Raw genomic sequence first — 21201 nt, forward strand, 5'->3', positions numbered from 1 at the left:
GAGTGACAGTTTGCGCTAACGGATCGATGTGGCGTTAGTTGGAGACGTGAACTCGGCCCAGGACTGTTACGGCCAGTTCGCATTTTAAACCAGTAACATGTTGTAGTTTTAGGGTAGAGGAGTTGTGTGACCTTTTTTTGTGGTGTGTGGTTTACTAGGTTAGTCTTTCTCCACTGACGAGGTCTGTGTTCGCATGTGTTAGTATTGCCAGCTGGCTAGGTCTGATTGTGTTGTGTTTCACGAGTTATTTGTTATCAACAAAACAAGCTGTGGACTCAGGATATAAGCCGTGATTGATACGTTGCTATGTGGGCTTTTTATCCACATGTGTGGTACAAAGTTAATTCTGGTGTTGTATAGAGATAGTTGGATGTTGACTGATTTCTTTCCCATCTCCATTTTTGTGTGTGTAATCACATTGGTAGTGCTGTTCTTTTTGTAATAGCTTGAATTTTTTTTCCTGTTCAAGTATACTTAGGATGTTTTTCTAAAAGTGAACATAGAGAATCTTTTATTTACACTTGAGGAATATAAGGTACAGGTAAAACATTTTCCCGTGAATGTGAGGCATAGGCCTACATCAGATAAAACGAGCCGCCGTCATACTGGAATATAAAGAAGAAACGTTTCCTCTTGGATGTAGAGAAGACCTGTTGGAACAAGGATGTTGCTGTGTAGGAATCAGTGGCCGGCGCTGATAAAATATCTCAGAAAATAAACAATGTTATGCAACATTTGATGAATGGGAAGGAAATAAATTTGTGAAAGGACTGGTTGTGTTGGTGACCACAATGGTGCTGGTTGACTGCAATACAAGCCCCACTATCAAAGGCTCCAGCTCTGATGGGGACTTATCTTTGGCCAATCAAACCCCGGGGCTGGGGTCACTTCCGGCTCGTACACGCGACAGTGGTGTTGGCGCTTCCACCTCGTCTGGTATTGAAGGCGTGGGCCCGCCATCAAACAGCTCGAGTTATGACAATGTGACTTCTTACAGTTCGTTGGCCTCATTAACCAACGACAGCGTTGGAAAGAGACCCAAGAAACCGCCCGTACCTTTGCCCAAAAATGCCATGAGAAAGGCAAAGACGGTTAATTTTAAAGATGACGTGGACGTGGTATTAACAGACGCCAACTGCAACATGCAGACGGTCCAGGAGGAGCTGGCGACGGATGAGCACGGGATCAGACACCCGCCTACAAACACACCACAGCGTGAACCTGTACTAGCTCAGACTGTTACCGTGGAGATTGAAACCAAATTCCCAAACTCCTTTGTGGCGTCAAAACGTAAGCAAACCGTGCCGAGATCACAGACCGAGACTTTGATGAGTGCTCACGAGATCCACCACTGTTCTGTGGGCTCCAACATCTCATCAGACTCCACTGGCTCCAGCTCTCTGGCCTCCGTGCTCAACGACTCTGTCGACGCCGTCACCTCGTTTCAAACCGCAGCCAGCGTGGAGACCATCTCGGCGTTTCAGAGAGCCAACGGTCAGAACTTTCGGTCATCGGTCAGCTCCACGTCGTCGTCGCTGTCTTCCCAGTCGTCCAGGTCGTCGAGTCATGCCGTCACGGCGCCGCTCCTCGTTAAGACCAGCTCCAAGCCGGCCCACTCGCCCATGATGCTCTCGCCTTCCTCGTCGCTGTCGTCGTCATCTTCCCACAACACTGTGCCCGCGGGGGAGGAGGAGACGCTGAAGGAGGTGCCCGAGTACGACGCGGTGGGCACGTCCTCGTGTGACAAGTGCTCTGAGGGCAAGTGTCGGACCGTGTACCTCCATGTGCCAGGCAGGTTTCTTTCTTTATTCACTCACATTTAAAACATTATCTCATTCATTTACAGGCATGTTAAGATCTGTTTGATATGAAATATTAAATGTAGTTACTTCTATTTTATCCTATTTGAATGAATTCATTTAAAGATAATTACACATAACTTGCAGCCTGGATTTTTAAGTATAAAATATGTTCTTGCACATTTATAAATTAACAATAATAATTTAAAATATTACCCATACAAAAAAAAAATTAAACTTTTAAAAAAGTCAAATCTAGAGTTTGCAGCCAGTAAATCGCGTTCAACACCACTGATTTACCTAGTCTACTAGCAGATTCACATGACCGATAATCTTATGTGATAGTTGATATTTTTTTTTCCAATATAACATCAATTTACATTTAACAGAGATAATATAAATCTGCCATGAAGATCTAATTTTTATTCCATTTTTTCTAGCTTTAAAAAAAGGAACAAACAATTGTGTAGCTCTAAAATCTTTAGTTGTCATGCCAAATATTAGTTTAATTAGTAATGTTGTGGCCTACGCAGGTTTTAAACTTCAGTTTATACTTTATTTTATCATGTGTTATATTAGAATATTATACTTACTGAGAAAACTATTGATAAAAACAACCAATTGTATATTTTTTTACTTTAGTCTCAATTTGTGTTTAGATTTTTTTTCAAATTTAAATTCATGTTTCATACACAGACTACACGTAGGTACCATTGAGACTTGCCATAAAATATTAGCTATGGGAGGTAACTGTTTTGGGCTACGCATTTATAAAATCTCGGTTACCTCTCTTCTCTTGCTTAGTTTCCAAACCTCCCTGAATACAATTTACAACAGAATGGTATTCCTTTTACAAAATACGAAAACCTTATTACATTTTTTTCTCTCTCAAACATATACTTTTATATTTTTTGGCCTTTACATAAAAAGGCAGTAATTTTTGTTTAAGTTTACCAATTAAGTAGTTTCAAGCGCCTAGAAACTAGTCTACAAGTTATTCCTAGTTAATGATAACATTAACATCTTTTCCTAGTATATAAGTTCAAGAGTGACCTTCAGTGTTTACGTTATACAAGTTGTGTGCATTTCCATTATAACTAAAAAAAAATCCCCAGGAAATATACTTGGAATACTGTATCAAAGTTATTCCTCATGAATAGATCCTAAGTTTTTAGCATCACCTCCGCCACTCAGCGTTAGTGTTTACAGCTTTTTTTCCCCCCCTCTAAGAAACAGGTGTCGAGGACCGCCTGTCCCAGATACTCCTACTAGTGGCAGTTTTTTTTTATACTAGTGGCAGGTTTTTTTTTACGTGTCCTCCAACTATTCCTGAATGCGCGTCTGTTCTGTAGGAGCAAATACGATGGGAAAGTTAATGGGGGGAAAATGTCGGGCTGGAACCTAGCGCTCGTGTGTATGAAGTTTGTAGCGGGGGAATAGTGTAGGTTGGTTTATTATGTGTCTACACAAGATAAGGTTGTAGGAGATTGATTTAGTGGGGGGCTACATAAGAGATTGCGTTTCTCAAGATGGATTTATTGTGTAATCATTTTAACACTGTTGTTCCCAACATAGAAGAATACTGTAATATGTTCTTATTTGGTCTATGTCCAACAATGTAGCTAAATATTCTGTCATGAGCTTATTTGGTCTATGTTCAGCATAGTAGCCAAATATTGTATTATGTGCTTGTTCGGTCTATGTCCAACAAAGCAGCCATGTATTGTATCATGTGCCTATTTGGTCCAAGCCTGTTGCACTAAGTCAACTCTCGTGTTATTTACACACCTAGATAGTACACAGTACTGAACCCAATAACACATGTAGGCTAGTGTCAACTTTTTTTTATAAGTCTAGTACCGCCTGCTCAGTGCAGTATTTTATATTACTGTATTAATATTGCTTCTCTCACTAAGTAATAGCCTGAGCAGTCTGTTATATGGAAATATGCTTAACGAATATATTCTATTGAACGCTTTAAATCAATAGGCGTGAAACCTGTAAATGGAACTGTGCGGAGAGAGCTACGTCCAATGTAATTGTTCAACCTTTCAACCCTCGCGTAACGTGCTGATGATTGCTATTCCCATTCAGCCGCTGTATCCGAGTGCTAGCATCACTGACACCCCAGTTAACCTGGTATCATTTATTGTTGACAGCCAAGAACGATCCTTTCATTACGGGATGATCGACTGTTGCCAACCGTATTGTTTTTCTGTAAACGGTTTTTTTCTTTTCTTTTCTGTAATGATACCCGGCAGCTGTATTTATATGGCGTCGCTGAAACCATAAAGGCAATACTTGGTTTGATAGTTTTTGTAGGTTGGTTGAGTTGAAATGTTTGTTTCAAGCCTTCCATTTCCATGCTTTACCACTTCAACTTCAATCTTTTATTTTATTTGTTTCTTTTTTTTTTCTACTTAAGTTCCAGCTATAAGCGTTTTTTTTTTAGTATTCCTATGTGTTTTACAACAGAAAAGCATATTTTTTTTATCTCCTACTGTACTTACCTGCTTTGTTTCTATGGTGTTTATGGGAAAAACCCTTAACTGATTGTCTTAAACTTGGAATTCTCCTTTACACGACAACGTTACGTTTGGTGTATCTCTTTCTCAGTTTGTAAATCACGTTCTTGTATGAGTAGCAGGTGCTTGTTACCTTGTTCCACTAAGACCGTTACCTTAGTTCCATTGCTGTTATACCACCCCAAGACTTGTAAACTGTCTTTACTAATTTTACTGGAACCATTGGCACATGTTGTTGAGCAATACATAATACACGTACAATCGTCCAGCACTCAGTAGTTCATCTGGTACACTGTGCTTTACTTAGAACCCCTCCATGTAATACACGGTGTCAGCCCAGCATAATTGCTCACAGATGATATCAAAGTAGTTGTCGGGTACACATTTTACAATGCTGGGCGTCGTTAAGTCTGAGTCCTCACTAATGGCATCTTTTTCTGGATTCTCTCACTCGTTAATTAATGCTCAGGTAACGGTTCCGTCCTCGCCTCCTTACACCGCTCACACAGGTTGCGGGGCTATGCCTGGGCACGTTCATGCCTGGAAACACTGCTTTCGTTTTTTAACTCAATTATTATTAGCCTATCCGAATATGAACACGAGATAAAAAAAATTCTGTGAATGATATGTTCTTGTCCCTCTGTCCCCATATCAAAGAGTTAACAGTTTTAATTTCTTTCTTTCTGAAGCTTTTTTTTTGTTTGTCTCAGTTTACAAAAGACGAATCGTTTATTATCATCTTTTTTTTTTGGTTTAAACTATCAACAAGGCCGTTGTCTTATTTACATGTCCAGTAAGCAAACCGGCTAGCTAACAACTGCGCCTGGCTCCCCGCTCAAAGCATTCCTACAAACCCGCCACGGATTCCGCGCACATAGAAAATAATGGAGAAACATTCGCTGCCTAATGCTTTCTCTTAAGCTATCGACGCATGTCTTGGAGGGGGTGGGGGGCAGGTCCAACAACGTGTTTGCCTGATATTCTGGAGATTGAAATTCCTTTTTCTAGTTAGTAATCACGTGCTTGAGGGTGGAGGGGCGGGAGGAGACGACGCGGGCCTAACTACCGCTCCAATGTTTTTCTCATTTGCCGATTTATCCATTCTCATTTTGGAATAAGCAATTCCCACTTTTTTGTGTGTATAGCACTACTCGGATCTCTCCTCGTGTATTGACGCACATTTCTTGACATTGAACGAGTCGCGAACGTGTGATTTTATTTCTGGCTTTATAAAAAAACAACAAAAAAAAAAACAACTTGAGATGGAAGATAGAAGTCTTAAAAGCTCAAGGACGTAGGTTGTAGAACTCGTGAAAAACGTGGCGTCGTTCAGTGGTGTAGGGTTGTGGTAGTGCAGTAGTTGTTTCCTAGCGTGAGGATTCCTTGTTACTACAGTCGCCGCGTCACTTTGCATTAATAAAACGCGCTCAGCTAGAAATTTGCCAGCACTTAAAAAAAACAACTTCAATTAAAACTTGGAGGCTACGGAGTGTTAGAAAGTTAATCGCCGTTCTGGAATGGTTTACTAATGTTGCCATGGAATTATTTGTTCAGTTTGTAACATTCTCGAGCTGTGTTATGCCCATTAGGGTTGTGTTTAGATTAATGTATTGCATACCGTTTTTATCCTCATTAACGTTTATTGAAACCTATTGGTATCATGAATTAAAGGCTATCGGCGTCGTATATTTAAACCTATCGGTGTCGTGTATTTAAACCTATCGGTGTCGTGTATTAAAATTAAAACCTATCGGTGTCGTATATTTAAACCTAATCGGTGTCGTTTATTGAAATCTAATTGGTGTCGTGTATTAAACCTATCGGTGTCGTGTATTAAACCTATCGGTGTCGTGTATTTAAACCTATCGGTGTCGTGTATTTAACCTATCGGTGTCGTGTATTTAAACCTATCGGTGTCGTGTATTTAAACCTATCGGTGTCGTGTATTTAAACCTATCGGTGTCGTGTATTTAAACCTATCGGTGTCGTGTATTTAAACCTATCGGTGACTTGTATTGAAACCTAATTGGTGATGTGTATTAAACCTATCCGTGCCGTGTATTAAACCTATCCGTGTCGTGTATTAAACCTATCCGTGCCGTGTATTAAACCTATCCGTGTCCTGTATTAAACCTATCGGTGCGGTGTATTTAGACCTATCTGTGTCGTGTATTAAACCTATCCGTGTCGTGTATTAAACCTATCCGTGCCGTGTATTAAACCTATCCGTGCCGTGTATTAAACCTATCCGTGCCGTGTATTAAACCTATCCGTGTCCTGTATTAAACCTATCGGTGCGTTGTATTTAGACCTATCGGTGTCGTGTATTAAACCTATCCGTGTCGTGTATTAAACCTATCCGTGTCGTGTATTAAACCTATCCGTGCCGTGTATTAAACCTATCCGTGCCGTGTATTAAAGCCTATCGATGTCTCGTATTGAAACCTTATTGGTGTCGTGTATTAAACCTATCCGTGCCGTGTATTAATAAACCTATCCGTGCCGTGTATTAAACCTATCCGTGCCGTGTATTAAACCTATCCGTGCCGTGTATTAAACCTATCCGTGCCGTGTATTAAACCTATCCGTGCCGTGTATTAAACCTATCCGTGCCGTGCGTGTATTAAACCTATCCGTGTCGTGTATTAAACCTATCCGTGCCGTGTATTAAACCTATCCGTACCGTGTATTAAAGCCTATCGAACGGCCGACCCCCAGCACGTTCCCACGATAACCCCCCCCCCCCCCTGCTGGCAGCATCTGTTTGTTTGGGCCTCGGCTCAAGGCGTTGCTTGCCAAATTGTGGGAGTAAAGTAGTGGAGGCTCGAGTGACGATCTGAGATCGGTTGTAGGCTGAGATTTCAGGGACACGAGCTGCTGGGGAGGGGGGGGGGGCTTACTTTCTCTCACTGCCCGGCTGCTTAACCCCACGTCTATGCTGCTTATATTTTTGTGTCCAACTGCTTACATCTTTCTGCCCAGCTGCTTACATCTTTCTGCCCAGCTGCTTACATCTTTCTGCCCAGCTGCTTACAACCCACAGCCCAATTGCTTACACCCCACTACCCATCTGCTTACACCCCACTACCCATCTGCTTACACCCCACTGCCTAGCTGCTTACACCCACCCCATGCTTACACCAACCCACCCCATGCTTACACCCACCCCACCATTCTCTTACAGCAGCCTGTGTCTAGAGCTGAGGGTGACAAAAGTTTCCACTTGTCCTGTAGCCAGGCAGGCAGTCTGCCCTAGCGCCGATCAGCCCACTCACGTTCCCCAGCTCGTTTTAATTGAGCACCAAAGTTTGCCACTCAATGCTTCATTCAAAGGACACGGAGGGCGCGCCAGATGGTGGATATGTTCAATGTGTTGATCGGGCCGCGCCGTGTGCCACACACCGGGGTGTATACAAACACACACAGTGCGTTCTTCACAAGTTATTGCATGTTCTACTGGTGCACGCTGCACACTGGAGTACTGTTTCCTTCTGATCATTAGTCATTGTGTGTTACACGCCGTGGTTGGTTTCTGGTGATTTGAGCGTATACCGAGTGCTATTATCAAGCTAAAGAAATAAGATTAGAAGTAAAATTTTTAGTTAGGTTGATACCTTAGCCACTCCATTGCATGCTAATTAAAACCACGGCACAATATTTTCGGTTCGTGCTTTAGTTAACACATGAGTACATTACATGAAGAACACACTCCTCGGCCTTGACTCTAGAACTACGGCATCATTATATGCTCTCTATTTACTTCTGTGGAACCAGCAGTTTTTTTTATACAGGCATGTTGAGTTTCTCTCTCTCTCTCTCTCTCTCAAGACGTGAGAGAAGATAAAAAAAAAACCCGTTTGCCTTGAAATAGTGGCGCTAGTCGCTCATTCGATGGCTGAATGAATGTAGAGTTAAGGCAGTTTGACGAGGCTGGTTGATTGTGCACTCACCGCGACATTTTCACAGCTGTGGGTAGACCAACCCGGATATGCAGAAGTGTGTTGCATATTAATAACCGCGCGCTCGTGATTACACTCGGTTTATACAAGCGGTGCGTTTAGGTGCTGGGCGAGTGTTCAATTGGTGCGCTGCTGATTGGATTTATGTTTGTTTCTTCAAAGAGCAAAGTCCACGTAGATTCAATGCTGGATATCTAGACCGTGCTTTCTGTATACATGAACGCTTGGTGCATTGACCAGATGGTGACCGTAATGAGTTCTCGGCTTATTTGTGTAGGACTGTAGACGTTGTTTACAAACGAACATTCTCAAAATGGCGTTTTCTAGGAAAAAAAGTCGGAGTATGCTGCTGTTTTTCTCTAGGTCCAAGTCTAGGAGGAGATCCGTATCAGGTATGGGTTTGTTAAGTTGTTACATTTAGTTAGTCCGTATGGACTTGGTCATTACTGCCATTCATTTCTGAAATTATTTAGCTTGTCATTGTATACATGGCCAAGTCATTACTGATATAACCATTGTAATTAGTCATTGCGGACATGATATCAGTCATTGTGTTGAAATAGTAATGACTGGGGAGTGATCTTGGTATTTTTAAAGGCAAGATTCGGTCATTACCAAAAGTCATACCGATATTGTTCAGACACTTGATTTTGAGCTCTCCTCTCTCTCTCTGTATGCGTGTGTGTGTGTGCAGTTAGAAAAACAGTATGGTTTTATTATGCAAATAGAATTAAAAATTTTTGTCAAAGAAATATAATTTATAAAGGCCATTTTTATGCTATCCTACTCTAAACGTCTGTGTATCTTGCCAAGCAGACCGTCATCAGTAACGCTCAAATTCCTTCTGTAAGGAGGGATAACTAAGATTCAAAGCAGCTTCACACAAATTAACCTAGTTATCGCCCCTACAACTTAAGCCCTTGCTCATAACGAGTTTTAAAACTTGCAGTTGAATCTTATTTTGTTGAGCAGTGTATGTCAAACAGTTTAGTTTAAAAGCTAAACGAAATTGCTGGAATTTTCATTTAAACTTAGTAATTGTTTACATGCGAAAAAATGTAGGAACCCCACCCACTTCCAACTGATGAGAACTCTTTGTTTCCCTACACTGGTACAGAGTTAACTTACTAAGCACTGGGTTACTTTCTTGATGTGGTGTATACAAACATTTGGTGGCATGCTTTAGACACCTTTTTACAATTTGTTAGATTTCAACTTTTGTTTAGCAATTGTTGTTTCATACAGGATAATAAACTATTAGTCGCTTTTAACAGGAAACCATCGTCATCTGTAGATGGTTTATTCTATCAAAAAAAATACCACTAGGTTTCTGTATACCCGAATGTAATACCTGCTTGCACACTATCAAGATGCTTTGAGACATGCACGTGATGGTGCATTGTTGTACATGCAGTTTTCCATTATTTTGAGTAAAAGTGCACCATCAGGCATAGGTTAATTCTCGTGTTGTGTTCACTGAATGAAAGGTAGGCAGGAGTTAATTCTCGTGTTGTGTTCACTGAATGAAAGGTAGGCAGAAGTTAATTCTCATGTTGTGTTCACTGAATGAAAGTGTATCAGACAGGAGTTAATTCTCGTGTTGTGTTCACTGAATGAAAGGTAGGCAGAAGTTAATTCTCGTGTTGTGTTCACTGAATGAAAGTGTATCAGACAGGAGTTAATTCTCGTGTTGTGTTCACTGAATGAAAGTGTATCATCAGGCAGGAGTTAATTCTCGTGTTGTGTTCACTGAATGAAAGTGTATCACCAGACAGGAGTTAATTCTCGTGTTGTGTTCACTGAATGAAAGTGTATCATCAGACAGGAGTTAATTCTCGTGTTGTGTTCACTGAATGAAAGTGTATCATCAGACAGGAGTTAATTCTCGTGTTGTGTTCACTGAATGAAAGTGTATCATCAGACAGGAGTTAATTCTCGTGTTGTGTTCACTGAATGAAAGTGTATCATCAGGCAGGAGTTAATTCTCGTGTTGTGTCACTGAATGAAAGTGTATCATCAGGCAGGAGTTAATTCTCGTGTTGTGTTCACTGAATGAAAGTGTATCATCAGGCAGGAGTTAATTCTCGTGTTGTGTTCACTGAATGAAAGGTAGGCAGAAGTTAATTCTCGTGTTGTGTTCACTGAATGAAAGTGTATCAGACAGGAGTTAATTCTCGTGTTGTGTTCACTGAATGAAAGTGTATCATCAGGCAGGAGTTAATTCTCGTGTTGTGTTCACTGAATGTAAGTGTATCATCAGACAGGAGTTAATTCTCGTGTTGTGTTCACTGAATGAAAGTGTATCATCAGGCAGGAGTTAATTCTCGTGTTGTGTCACTGAATGAAAGTGTATCATCAGGCAGGAGTTAATTCTCGTGTTGTGTTCACTGAATGAAAGTGTATCATCAGGCAGGAGTTAATTCTCGTGTTGTGTTCACTGAATGAAAGGTAGGCAGAAGTTAATTCTCGTGTTGTGTTCACTGAATGAAAGGTAGGCAGAAGTTAATTCTCGTGTTGTGTTCACTGAATGAAAGTGTATCATCAGGCAGGAGTTAATTCTCGTGTTGTGTTCACTGAATGAAAGGTAGGCAGAAGTTAATTCTCGTGTTGTGTTCACTGAATGAAAGTGTATCATCAGACAGGAGTTAATTCTCGTGTTGTGTTCACTGAATGAAAGTGTATCATCAGACAGGAGTTAATTCTCGTGTTGTGTTCACTGAATGAAAGTGTATCATCAGGCAGGAGTTAATTCTCGTGTTGTGTTCACTGAATGAAAGTGTATCATCAGGCAGGAGTTAATTCTCGTGTTGTGTTCACTGAATGAAAGTGTATCACCAGGCAGGAGTTAATTCTCATGTTGTGTTCACTGAATGAAAGTGTATCATCAGGCAGGAGTTAATTCTCGTGTTGTGTTCACTGAATGAAAGTGTATCATCAGGCAGGAGTTAATTCTCGTGTTGTGTTCACTGAATGAAAGTGTATCATCAGGCAGGAGTTAATTCTTGTGTTGTGTTCACTGAATGAAAGTATCATCAGGCAGGAGTTAATTCTCGTGTTGTGTTCACTGAATGAAAGTGTATCATCAGACAGGAGTTAATTCTCGTGTTGTGTTCACTGAATGAAAGGTAGGCAGAAGTTAATTCTCGTGTTGTGTTCACTGATTGAAAGTGTATCATCAGGCAGGAGTTAATTCTTGTGTTGTGTTCACTGAATGAAAGTGTATCACCAGGCAGGAGTTAATTCTCATGTTGTGTTCACTGAATGAAAGTGTATCATCAGACAGGAGTTAATTCTCGTGTTGTGTTCACTGAATGAAAGTGTATCATCAGGCAGGAGTTAATTTTTGTGTTGTGTTCACGAAATCGTGTGTTTGTGTTTGCTGAAGGCCGCACGCATGTTTGGTGTTTGAACTGAGACAATCGCAGGTTTTTCTCGGGCTAGGTCAACACTGGCTTACTCGTGGCTTGGGCATCACGATGATACAGGGGCAGTGAAGGGATATAGTGGCATCACGATGATACATGGGCATCACGATGATACAAGGGCATCACGATAATATAGGGGCATCATGATGATACAGAGGCATCACGATCATATAGTGGCATCACGATCATATAGTGGCATCACGATAATATAGGGGCTTTACGATAATATAGGGGCATCACGATAATATAGGGGCATCACGATGATACATGGGCATCAGGATTATACATGGGCATTAGGATTACACATGGACAGTAAAGTAATACATAAGTATCAATCCTATACGTGGACAGCAACATTTGGAATTATGGACAAAATTAGGTGAAACATGGACTGTAAAATAGTTACATAAGGAGAGAAATATTTTATCGGGGCAGTTAAGGATGAATAAACATCATGGTGATAATTGACTCAAAGTAATACAGGAACTACTAAGATAAAGATACACGCAGAAAGTGAAGACGACTGCTACCATACAATCTTGATTTATTATTTATTTCTCACAAAAGTAAATATATTTATTAAACTGTATAAAAAATAATGCAGTTAGGCATGACATGGTCGTTATTTTTTTGGTAATTTTAATTTTCTTTTTTTTTTGCGTGTAAACAAACAGAACGGCTTTGTTTGAAAGTGTCAGTTAGAAAATGAGTTCGCTTGGTCTTTATCTGAATCCTCGCTAAGTAAGTCCTCGTATTACAAGTTGGCACCAGCACCATGCTTAGAAGAGGCGTGTTATCTCCGTCTGGTACAGTTCGGTTCCATTACCAACACTATAGACTGTACCGAGCTGTCACCCACCGCACACAATGACTATTGCCGAAACAACTTTGGCAGCCCTCCAGCCTCTTCTCAACGCATTCTCAATTATGGCGAGTTCACAACAAATTATCGTCACAAGAGCTACACTTTTGTTTCAAGGCGTCAAACGTTCGTCTTTAAATACAAAGCTGTGTGTTGAAGTATCAAAACATTCACATGGAGCGAGTGAATCCATTGGAAATATATACATTTGTGTGTGGTAATCTCGCTAATGAGCATCGATCAGGTCATTTAGAGTCCGGTATCTCTAATGTCAAGGTCAAGGGGCGGATGCTCACGCGCTGTCTGCACCGTTAAACCGTGAACGTTTTTCTCGCCTAATTCGCTGCAGTGAAGACCGTATACGCCGTCTTGAAATAGTCGGTGACCGTCCGTCAAGTGGATAAAAAGGATGTTTGCAAACATCGCTGTGAGGTCTGCGGCCCACTGAGTCGTTTGTCTAGCTGTCGCCCGCCCCCCTCCAGTGACGCTTTGTTGGTCCTTCTGTACAAACTGGTCAACCGCCGGACCATTCCACAGCCCGGGATAATGGAAGCTGAGGACGTTGCTAGCACGCAGAGTTCCGATGGTGAGAGCGACTCGTCGGAGAATGATGGTACGTGTTTACAACTTATATGCTATGTTGACATTGGTCAAGAGTTTAGTCAATACTCTGTTAGTCTAGAATCTAGGTTGACATTGGACAAGAGTGTAGTCAATACTTTGTGAGTCTAGGTTGACATTGGTCAAGAGTGTAGGCAATACTTTGTGAGTCTAGGTTGACATTGGACAAGAGTCTAGGCAATACTTAGTGAGTCAAGGTTGACATTGGACAAGAGTGTAGGCAATACTTAGTGAGTCTAGGTTGACATTGGTAAAGAGTGTAGTCAATACTTAGTGAGTCTAGGTTGACATTGGTCAAGAGTGTAGGCAATACTTAGTGAGTCTAGCTTGACATTGGACAAGAGTGTAGTCAATAGTTAGTGAGTCTAGCTTGACATTGGACAAGAGTGTAGTCAATACTTTGTGAGTTTAGGTTGACATTGGTCAAGAGTGTAGTCAATACTTCGTGAGTCTAGTTCGACATTGGGCAAGAGTTTCATCAATATTTTATGCTCTGTGGTTAAACTGAAGCATAACAAATAAATGTGCGTGTTGCGATCAATGCGAGGTGTGATCTGTTGCTAGACAACTGATACTCAAAGTTAAGCGTTCTACCGTTGCTATAGTGACCACCGAGTGTTTTAGTATCTGTTTCAAAAAGGTCGTTTTAGTGTTGTTGAAATTTTAAAAATAAGATCATGTGTATGTTGCCTACATATTTTAATTGATGCATCTTTTCTTTTAATTGTACTTAGCGAATTTAAATTCTTTTGCCTGAGACAGTTATCTTGTTTGTTTTGCTTTGGGGAATAGTTAGCGGGGTTGTGGTCAAGACCTTACGAGCAAACACACACTTGCATGCATACTTGGCAACGAAATCTTTGTCTTATTCTGGATACCAACAAATACGTACTTAAAATTCATTGTATATTGCGGAATTAAATTGAATTATCTTACTAGATAGTTTCCACATGCATATATTTTTTTGTTTACATATTGGTACAGTAGGCTACTGAATGATATAACGAACATTCTTTTAGAAATGTTTTCAATTTCTTTTAAAGCCAAAAGAATTTAGTTATAGAAGGTTTTCTTTGACTTGAAATTGTTTGTAAATGTTTGTTTATTTTTATCTCCAACTACACCAGCATCAGGTTTTCAGGCTGTATAGCAATGAGTAATCGTGTGTTTTGTATTCACGACGCAAGGTAAAGGAGAATTGAGTGCTGTGTACAGTGTACAGAGAACAGAATAGTGTTTGGATATCATGTTGATCTTGTAGAATAGGGGTCGGGATAGGGTGTAGATCTTGTAGAATAGAGGGTCGGGATAGGGTGTACATCTTGTAGAATAGGGGGTCGGGATAGGATGTAGGTCTTGTATAATAGGATAGCAGGATAGGATGTAGGTCTTGTATAATAGGATATCAGGATATTATGTAGGTCTTGTATAATAGGGGGTCGGGATAGGATGTAGATCTTGTATAATAGGATAGCAGGATAGGATGTAGGTCTTGTATAATTGGGTGTCGGAATAGGATGTAGATCTTGTAGAATAAGGGGGTTGGGATAGGATGTAGATCTTATATAATAGGATATCAGGATAGGATGTAGGTCTTGTAGAATAGGGTGTCGGGATAGGATTTAGATCTTGTAGAATAAGGGGTTGGGATAGGATGTAGATCTTATATAATAGGATATCAGGATAGGATGTAGGTCTTGTAGAATAGGGTGTCGGGATAGGATTTAGATCTTGTAGAATAAGGGGTTGGGATAGGATGTAGATCTTATATAATAGGATATCAGGATAGGATCTAGGTATTGTAGAATACGATATCAAGATATGATGTAGGATTGTAGAAGAAAATATCATGATTTTATACTGATTTAGTAAAATAGGGTGTAGACGAGCAATGCTTGTACTCAAATGTCACTGCACCATACTGCGAGATTTTTGACCTAGCTGAATGTTTGCTTCAAGTGTCACGTGTCATGATGGTACTCACCTTAGTGGTAGTTGAAAGCACTAACACATGCTTGTGCCGTGTCAATGTTACCTGTGTCATTGTCACTATGACACCCTAAAGCTGGTCTGGCTGGAAGCGCTAACACATGCATGTGACGTGACAAAGGTGCAGGTCTACTTCTGACACGACTCACCCAAATAAACATGGAGGCGGGATGATGACAGCGTATAGTCCGTCATCCGAGTAGCTCTCTGCTTAACTTTTATCTTTGCCATTAAAAAAAAACGGAATTCTGCTTTAGCTTATATAGACGACCTAGGTACAGGAGCACAGTTGTGTTTGGATGGTCTGTTTGTTGCCAAGCGAGTTGAGGACGTGGTCGACCACACATAACAGATTCATCAACACAAACGATCTGAGGCAAATGACTTGACAGGATTGCATAGCTTTAACCCGTGGTTTATTGCACTAGCTAGATAGACACGGACGACGATTTTCACAACTTAAACGAAGTCTTGACCACATTCACGACGACGGACGAATATCTCCACACGCTAGCAAAGCGTGACGAAGACTGCTCTAACTTCCCCAAGCAATTAGATCCTGGGATACCATTCATAACAATGTTATCCTTATTTAACTAGTGCTCATTATCTGGTTTTGCTGCTCCGCCAATGTATTTATATCGATGTAGAAATAGCCACCCCTCCCCTCCCATCCTTAGCGGTTATTTTATCATTTTAACACCATGCCTAGCTTTAGTATTAGCCGACCTAACACCGGCCTCATCATTAGTTTCTCAGCACCTGCTCAAGTCTAGGGTTACCCACCATCCTATTTTAGCATCATGTCGTGTTTGAAATTTGTGGTGTTGATAGAACGTTATGTCGATCTCACTCGAGTTAAGCTACTCAAATAGAAATTGTAATTTAATGAAAACAGATGAAATCTCTGTAGAACAATGTTTTTTTTCACTAGCTTACATTGGTGTGGGCCTGTTACGTTCAATATCACTACTATTATTGTTGGTTAACCACTGTATAAGATATATGGTAGGGTCGGCTAGTTTGATCGTAGGCCAACCACTGTAGAGAATAAATAGTATCAGGAGCCAGCCAGTTTGATCGTAGGCCAACCACTGTAAAAGATAAATTGTAAACGATAAATTGTAAAATCAGCCAGTTTGATCGTAGGCCAACCACTGTGAAAGATAAACGGTATAAAGAGGCGGCCAGTTTGATCGTGTATAAAAAAAAAAAAGAATAATTGAGCCCGGAGAATCCAGGTAACGCACGTGTGCAGACCTAGCTGTTTCTGCTGCTTGTTGTTGATTCAAGTTTTTCCCTCGGCTCTGCTTTCGATTGTTGTGGTTTTATATACACTGATCTTAGTCCAGCTCGAGATTGTGGAGATGCTTTAAGTGTGAACTAGTTAAATTCAGTTAATGGTCCAGTACTTGGCGAACTGGGGAATGGTTGTTGTGGTTTTATATACACTGATCTTAGTCCAGCTCGAGAACGTGGAGGTCTGATGGTTTAGTGTGAACTAGTTAAATTCAGTTAATGGCCCAGTACTTGGCCAACTGGGGAATGGTTGTTGGTTAAATGGGAAGTTAGTTGTCCAGTATTTAACTATGGGCATGTTAGTTAATTGTCCAGTACTAAGTTAGCTAACGACTTAGTTTTATGTTTTTATTCTAATTAGTTAAGGATTATGCTGTTTTTGTTGCGAATATCTTCAGCCCCCCCCCCCCCATAACTCGCTTATCTTTCCTATTCAATATATCTCTACGATAATCTAACGTATAACTCTATATCCAGTACCCAGATTATTCTTTAGATCTACCACAAACTCTGTAATATAATTTCTGGTTGGCGCCCTAGCTGAGCCTGTAAGGTCTGACCAGCTGACATCCCCCACCTATTTACTATACCGACTGTACAGTTGGGTGAAGTAAGGTCTGGCTAGCAGAATGACATCCCCCACCTACGTACTACACCGACTGTACAGTTGGGTGAAGTAAGGTCTGGCTAGCAGAATGACATCCCCCACCTACGTACTACACCGACTGTACAGTTGGGTGAAGTAAGGTCTGGCTAGCAGAATGACATCCCCCACCTACGTACTACACCGACTGTACAGTTGAGTGAAGTAGGGTCTGGCTAGCAGAATGACATCCCCCACCTACGTACTACACCGACTGTACAGTTGAGTGAAGTAGGGTCTGGCTAGCAGAATGACATCCCCCACCTACGTACTACACCGACTGTACAGTTGGGTGAAGTAAGGTCTGGCTAGCAGAATGACATCCCCCACCTACGTACTACACCGACTGTACAGTTGAGTGAAGTAGGGTCTGGCTAGCAGAATGACATCCCCCACCTACGTACTACACCGACTGTACAGTTGAGTGAAGTAGGGTCTGGCTAGCAGAATGACATCCCCCACCTACGTACTACACCGACTGTACAGTTGAGTGAAGTAGGGTCTGGCTAGCAGAATGACATCCCCCACCTACGTACTACACCGACTGTACAGTTGGGTGAAGTAAGGTCTGGCTAGCAGAATGACATCCCCCACCTACGTACTACACCGTCTGTACAGTTGGGTGAAGTAGGGTCTGGCTAGCTGACATCCCCCACCTATTTACTACACCGACTGTACAGTTGGGTGAAGTAAGGTCAGGCCAACTGACATCCCCCACCTATTTACTACACCAACTGTACAGTTGGGTGAAGAGCTGGACTTGGCATAGGTTTTCTTGGAATTTCTTTGTCGTCAATGGATTGGGATAGGGGGGGATGTGACGCATCAGCCAGATAACAAAGCCAACGTCCATGCTAACGCCACTCGCCTTTTGTTGTTAATAACCCCAGCCTGTGGTAGCACAGGGGGTGGGTGGGGGAGGGTGGGGGCGGAATCAGGGGAAGTCTTTGAAAGCTGTTTTGAGTGTTTTTTTTTAGACTGCGCCTTTTTGTGTATGCCGGTTTTCTCTTGTGTAGGAGGGAAGTGATGTAATAACTATGCTGTGTTAGTGTAGTGACAGAAAAAAGGCTGGTGAGTTGTTTGTGTTCACTTCAGATAAGCCAGTGGAGGCTATTTTAAGCCTGGTCGCGCCGTCGGTGTGAAACATGCGTAGTAGATGATAAACGGGGTGAGGTTTAATGTTTACGTCATTGTAAGGCCCGCCCCTGGAGGATACTGTTGTTGCCACCTACAGTCTCTACCCCGGCGTTTTCCCGTAGCCCCAGACTTAGATAGGTAATGTTAGCACCGGCACCGTCCCTCCCCCCACACTGATCACAGTTCACCCCTGGCTCCTACATGGGCTGCTGGCTTCTAGCGTGGACGTGGGGATTACAGACGGATGCTCTTTTAGGATAATTACCTTCAACTTTATCCACACAGCTGTGATACCAGACACAATCTTCATTCGTTTTTACACGCGTTTTTTGTGTGGATGTGTTTAATTCTGGATTATTTCTTGATTAATTAGTGTTTTGATCTTTAATGAGAGCCCAGGTAAATTAGTCTTGACGTGAGGTCCAATGAGTTGTTGTACGGTTTATGAACGGTTATTTCCAGTTGCTGGGTGAGCTAACGCCATGCAGGGCACTGGTGCGAGCACACGGCAGCGCCTCACACATCTGATATAAATAGTCGCGTTATCTGGCATATTTTATCCTGTTTTTTTGTGTTTCAGAACTTCCTTTTGGCTGGGAGAAGGTGGAGGATCCTCATTATGGCGTCTATTACATCGAGTAAGTTACATAACTTCTTATAGAAAGTAACAATGTTCTGTATTTACCTCAAAAAAGTGTTTAAGTTTTTAGCTAGTTAAGTCAGAGCTAGTAACAAAGTTGCTTGTTTTCGGTAAAAAAATTGAAGGTTTTTTCTTAGCTAGTTCAGTAACCAGTTACTACTCAAAGCAAGTAATGTTTGTTTACGTTTTTTTTAAAGTGAAGTTTTTTTTGCTAGTTAAGTAATTACAATGTTTCTTGTTTACTTAAAAAATTGTGTAGTTTTAAAAGCAATTTTTTTTCGTTCCCCAGCCATGTAAATAGAAGAACACAGTATGAAAACCCAGTACAGACGGCTAAAAAACAAACAGGTCAGTTCAGTAGGACAAGTAAACAGTCGATAGTAGTCTATACATTTTGATTGAGTCTTTTTATAAGTCAGCCGTAAGATAGTATCACACAATGATCGTTGTATACAGTTGTATATGTATGCACTAAGCATTATAGGAGTCTGTTATTTTGCCACAATAAATTTTATCCTTATGCCGGTGTGTCTCAACTTTCGTCAGTCTAGACAGCCATTGTCTATTTCTGGCTACATATTATGGGCTTCGCTGTATTTTTATATGACCCGGTATTGACACCCCCCCCCCCGCCCGCCATCAAATGTCCATATTTGCCACCGGTTTCTCCCCCCCCCTCCAATGTAAACATTTGGCCAGGCATGATTAGCAGCAGTTATCACGGCGGGTCAGCTCACCATGGCTCTGGATGGTGCCGCCTCTGATCTGACCAGCTCACCCCGCGAGTCAATCCTTTGTGTGCTCACGGCTGACTGTGCTCATCTTATTACACGCACAGCCAGCGCCGGGGCCTGCCTCGAGCCCTGCCCCCCATTAAAAAACATTTGAAACCCGTGTGCTTGGTCTCACAGTGAAAACATCCTGTGTGGAAAATAAATTAAAAAACAGCGCGGTTTTCTAACCCTTGTCTTCTATTTTTACTTGATATGTAGGCTACACTAAATCATAATCTCCTCTAAGTAACAACCTAGACCCCCCCTCCTTCCACCAAGTTGAAGTTTTGAATTTAAAAAATGCAACGTCATATTTCTTAACACCCCCCCCCCCCCAAGTAGAAATTTTAAAAAATATATGTGCAACTTCAGATTTCATACCCCCCCCCCCCCCCCCAACACACACCAATGCTACACATTACAATTGTAATAATAGGCACGTGACGTGTTAGCGATTCCCATTGCGACAAAAGTCCGACCATTTCTGTAAAATGTTATTAACGTATCAATGGCTTTGTTTGAAACATGCGTGGGTATTATTTCATAAGGAAATGCTTAAGACGATTCGGGTGGGTGGGATGGGTGTATATTTTCTAATTGCTAACATTGAGCTTCGAAACAAAATGAAATAAGAGTTAAATTCTAAAATATTTGTAGTAATCTAGTGTCTTCATTATTTGGTAAAGAGCTGGAGGTAATTAAGTCAGGTCTAATTAGCAATCTCCCCCTTTTTTCACGAGTTTGTGAGCAGTAACGCAGTAAAATATTACTCAGGTTATCTCCGAGTTTAACTTTTATCCCAACGAACGTTTTTTTTTTTGTGTGTTCGCTTTGATTACAACATGATATAACTTGTGTCAAATCCACCGTTAGCTGTGACCTGCTATGAGGGGGGGGGGGGGAAGAAGACGACGACACAATTTCCAGTATATACATTCTATTTCATTCGGGGTGTGGGTGGCGGGTGGACGTGCTTCGTGGGGGAGAGGTGGGCGGAAATATGTCTGAAGGAAACTCTGGATACAGCTTAGGTTATATCCACCACTAGCTATGACCTACTACGTAACCGCTCAGATCATATCCACCACTAGTTGTGACCTACCACGTCGCATCTTAGGTCATATCCACCACTAGCTATGATGACTTACCACGTAACCGCTCAGGTCATATCCACCACTAGTTGTGACCTACCACGTCGCAGCTTAGGTCAGATCCACCACTAGCTATGACCTATCATGGGTTGTCAAGTCAGCTCAACTGGACCAATTTATCACGCACGGCAGCACATTTAGTGCGGGGTGGAGAGTATAATTTGAAATTTGACCTATTCATCCAGCGGAAGTGACTTGTGCCATGAACTTAGCCAACCTCCATCTGCTGGTTGCGTGTAGCTCGCGGTCTCCCGTCTTTGATGGCGTGTGTTGGGATACATTACACGCTACCCTCTTGTGTCAGCCACGCAACCAACATAGTTTGATGGTATTTTAAAATTGTAGGAGCCCGTGTGGGTTTTGTAGTATGGTGAGGGT

At 41.5% G+C, this 21201-nt stretch overlaps 1 protein-coding gene across 7 annotated transcripts in view; it reads left to right on the top strand.

Moving 5' to 3' along the window:
- Positions 1 to 21201, top strand: part of LOC131952883 (membrane-associated guanylate kinase, WW and PDZ domain-containing protein 3) — a 65490-nt gene that overhangs the window by 15492 nt on the left and 28797 nt on the right. For 2 of the 7 annotated variants that reach the window (XM_059315800.1, XM_059315806.1), the window contains exons 1-3: positions 420 to 1791; positions 18840 to 18897; positions 19189 to 19247. In XM_059315800.1, coding sequence (XP_059171783.1) covers positions 792 to 1791; positions 18840 to 18897; positions 19189 to 19247 — 1117 coding nt within the window. In that variant the 5' untranslated portion in view covers positions 420 to 791. Of the gene's footprint in view, positions 1 to 419; positions 1792 to 18839; positions 18898 to 19188; positions 19248 to 21201 lie in introns of those variants that run through there. The other 5 variants (XM_059315802.1, XM_059315805.1, XM_059315803.1 and 2 more) reach the window with 3 other exon arrangements.

The sequence above is a fragment of the Physella acuta genome, unplaced genomic scaffold, assembly GCF_028476545.2.
Source record: "Physella acuta isolate Inbredline_101_S28 unplaced genomic scaffold, ASM2847654v3 ptg000893l, whole genome shotgun sequence".
NCBI classification, from domain to species: Eukaryota; Metazoa; Mollusca; class Gastropoda; family Physidae; genus Physella; species Physella acuta.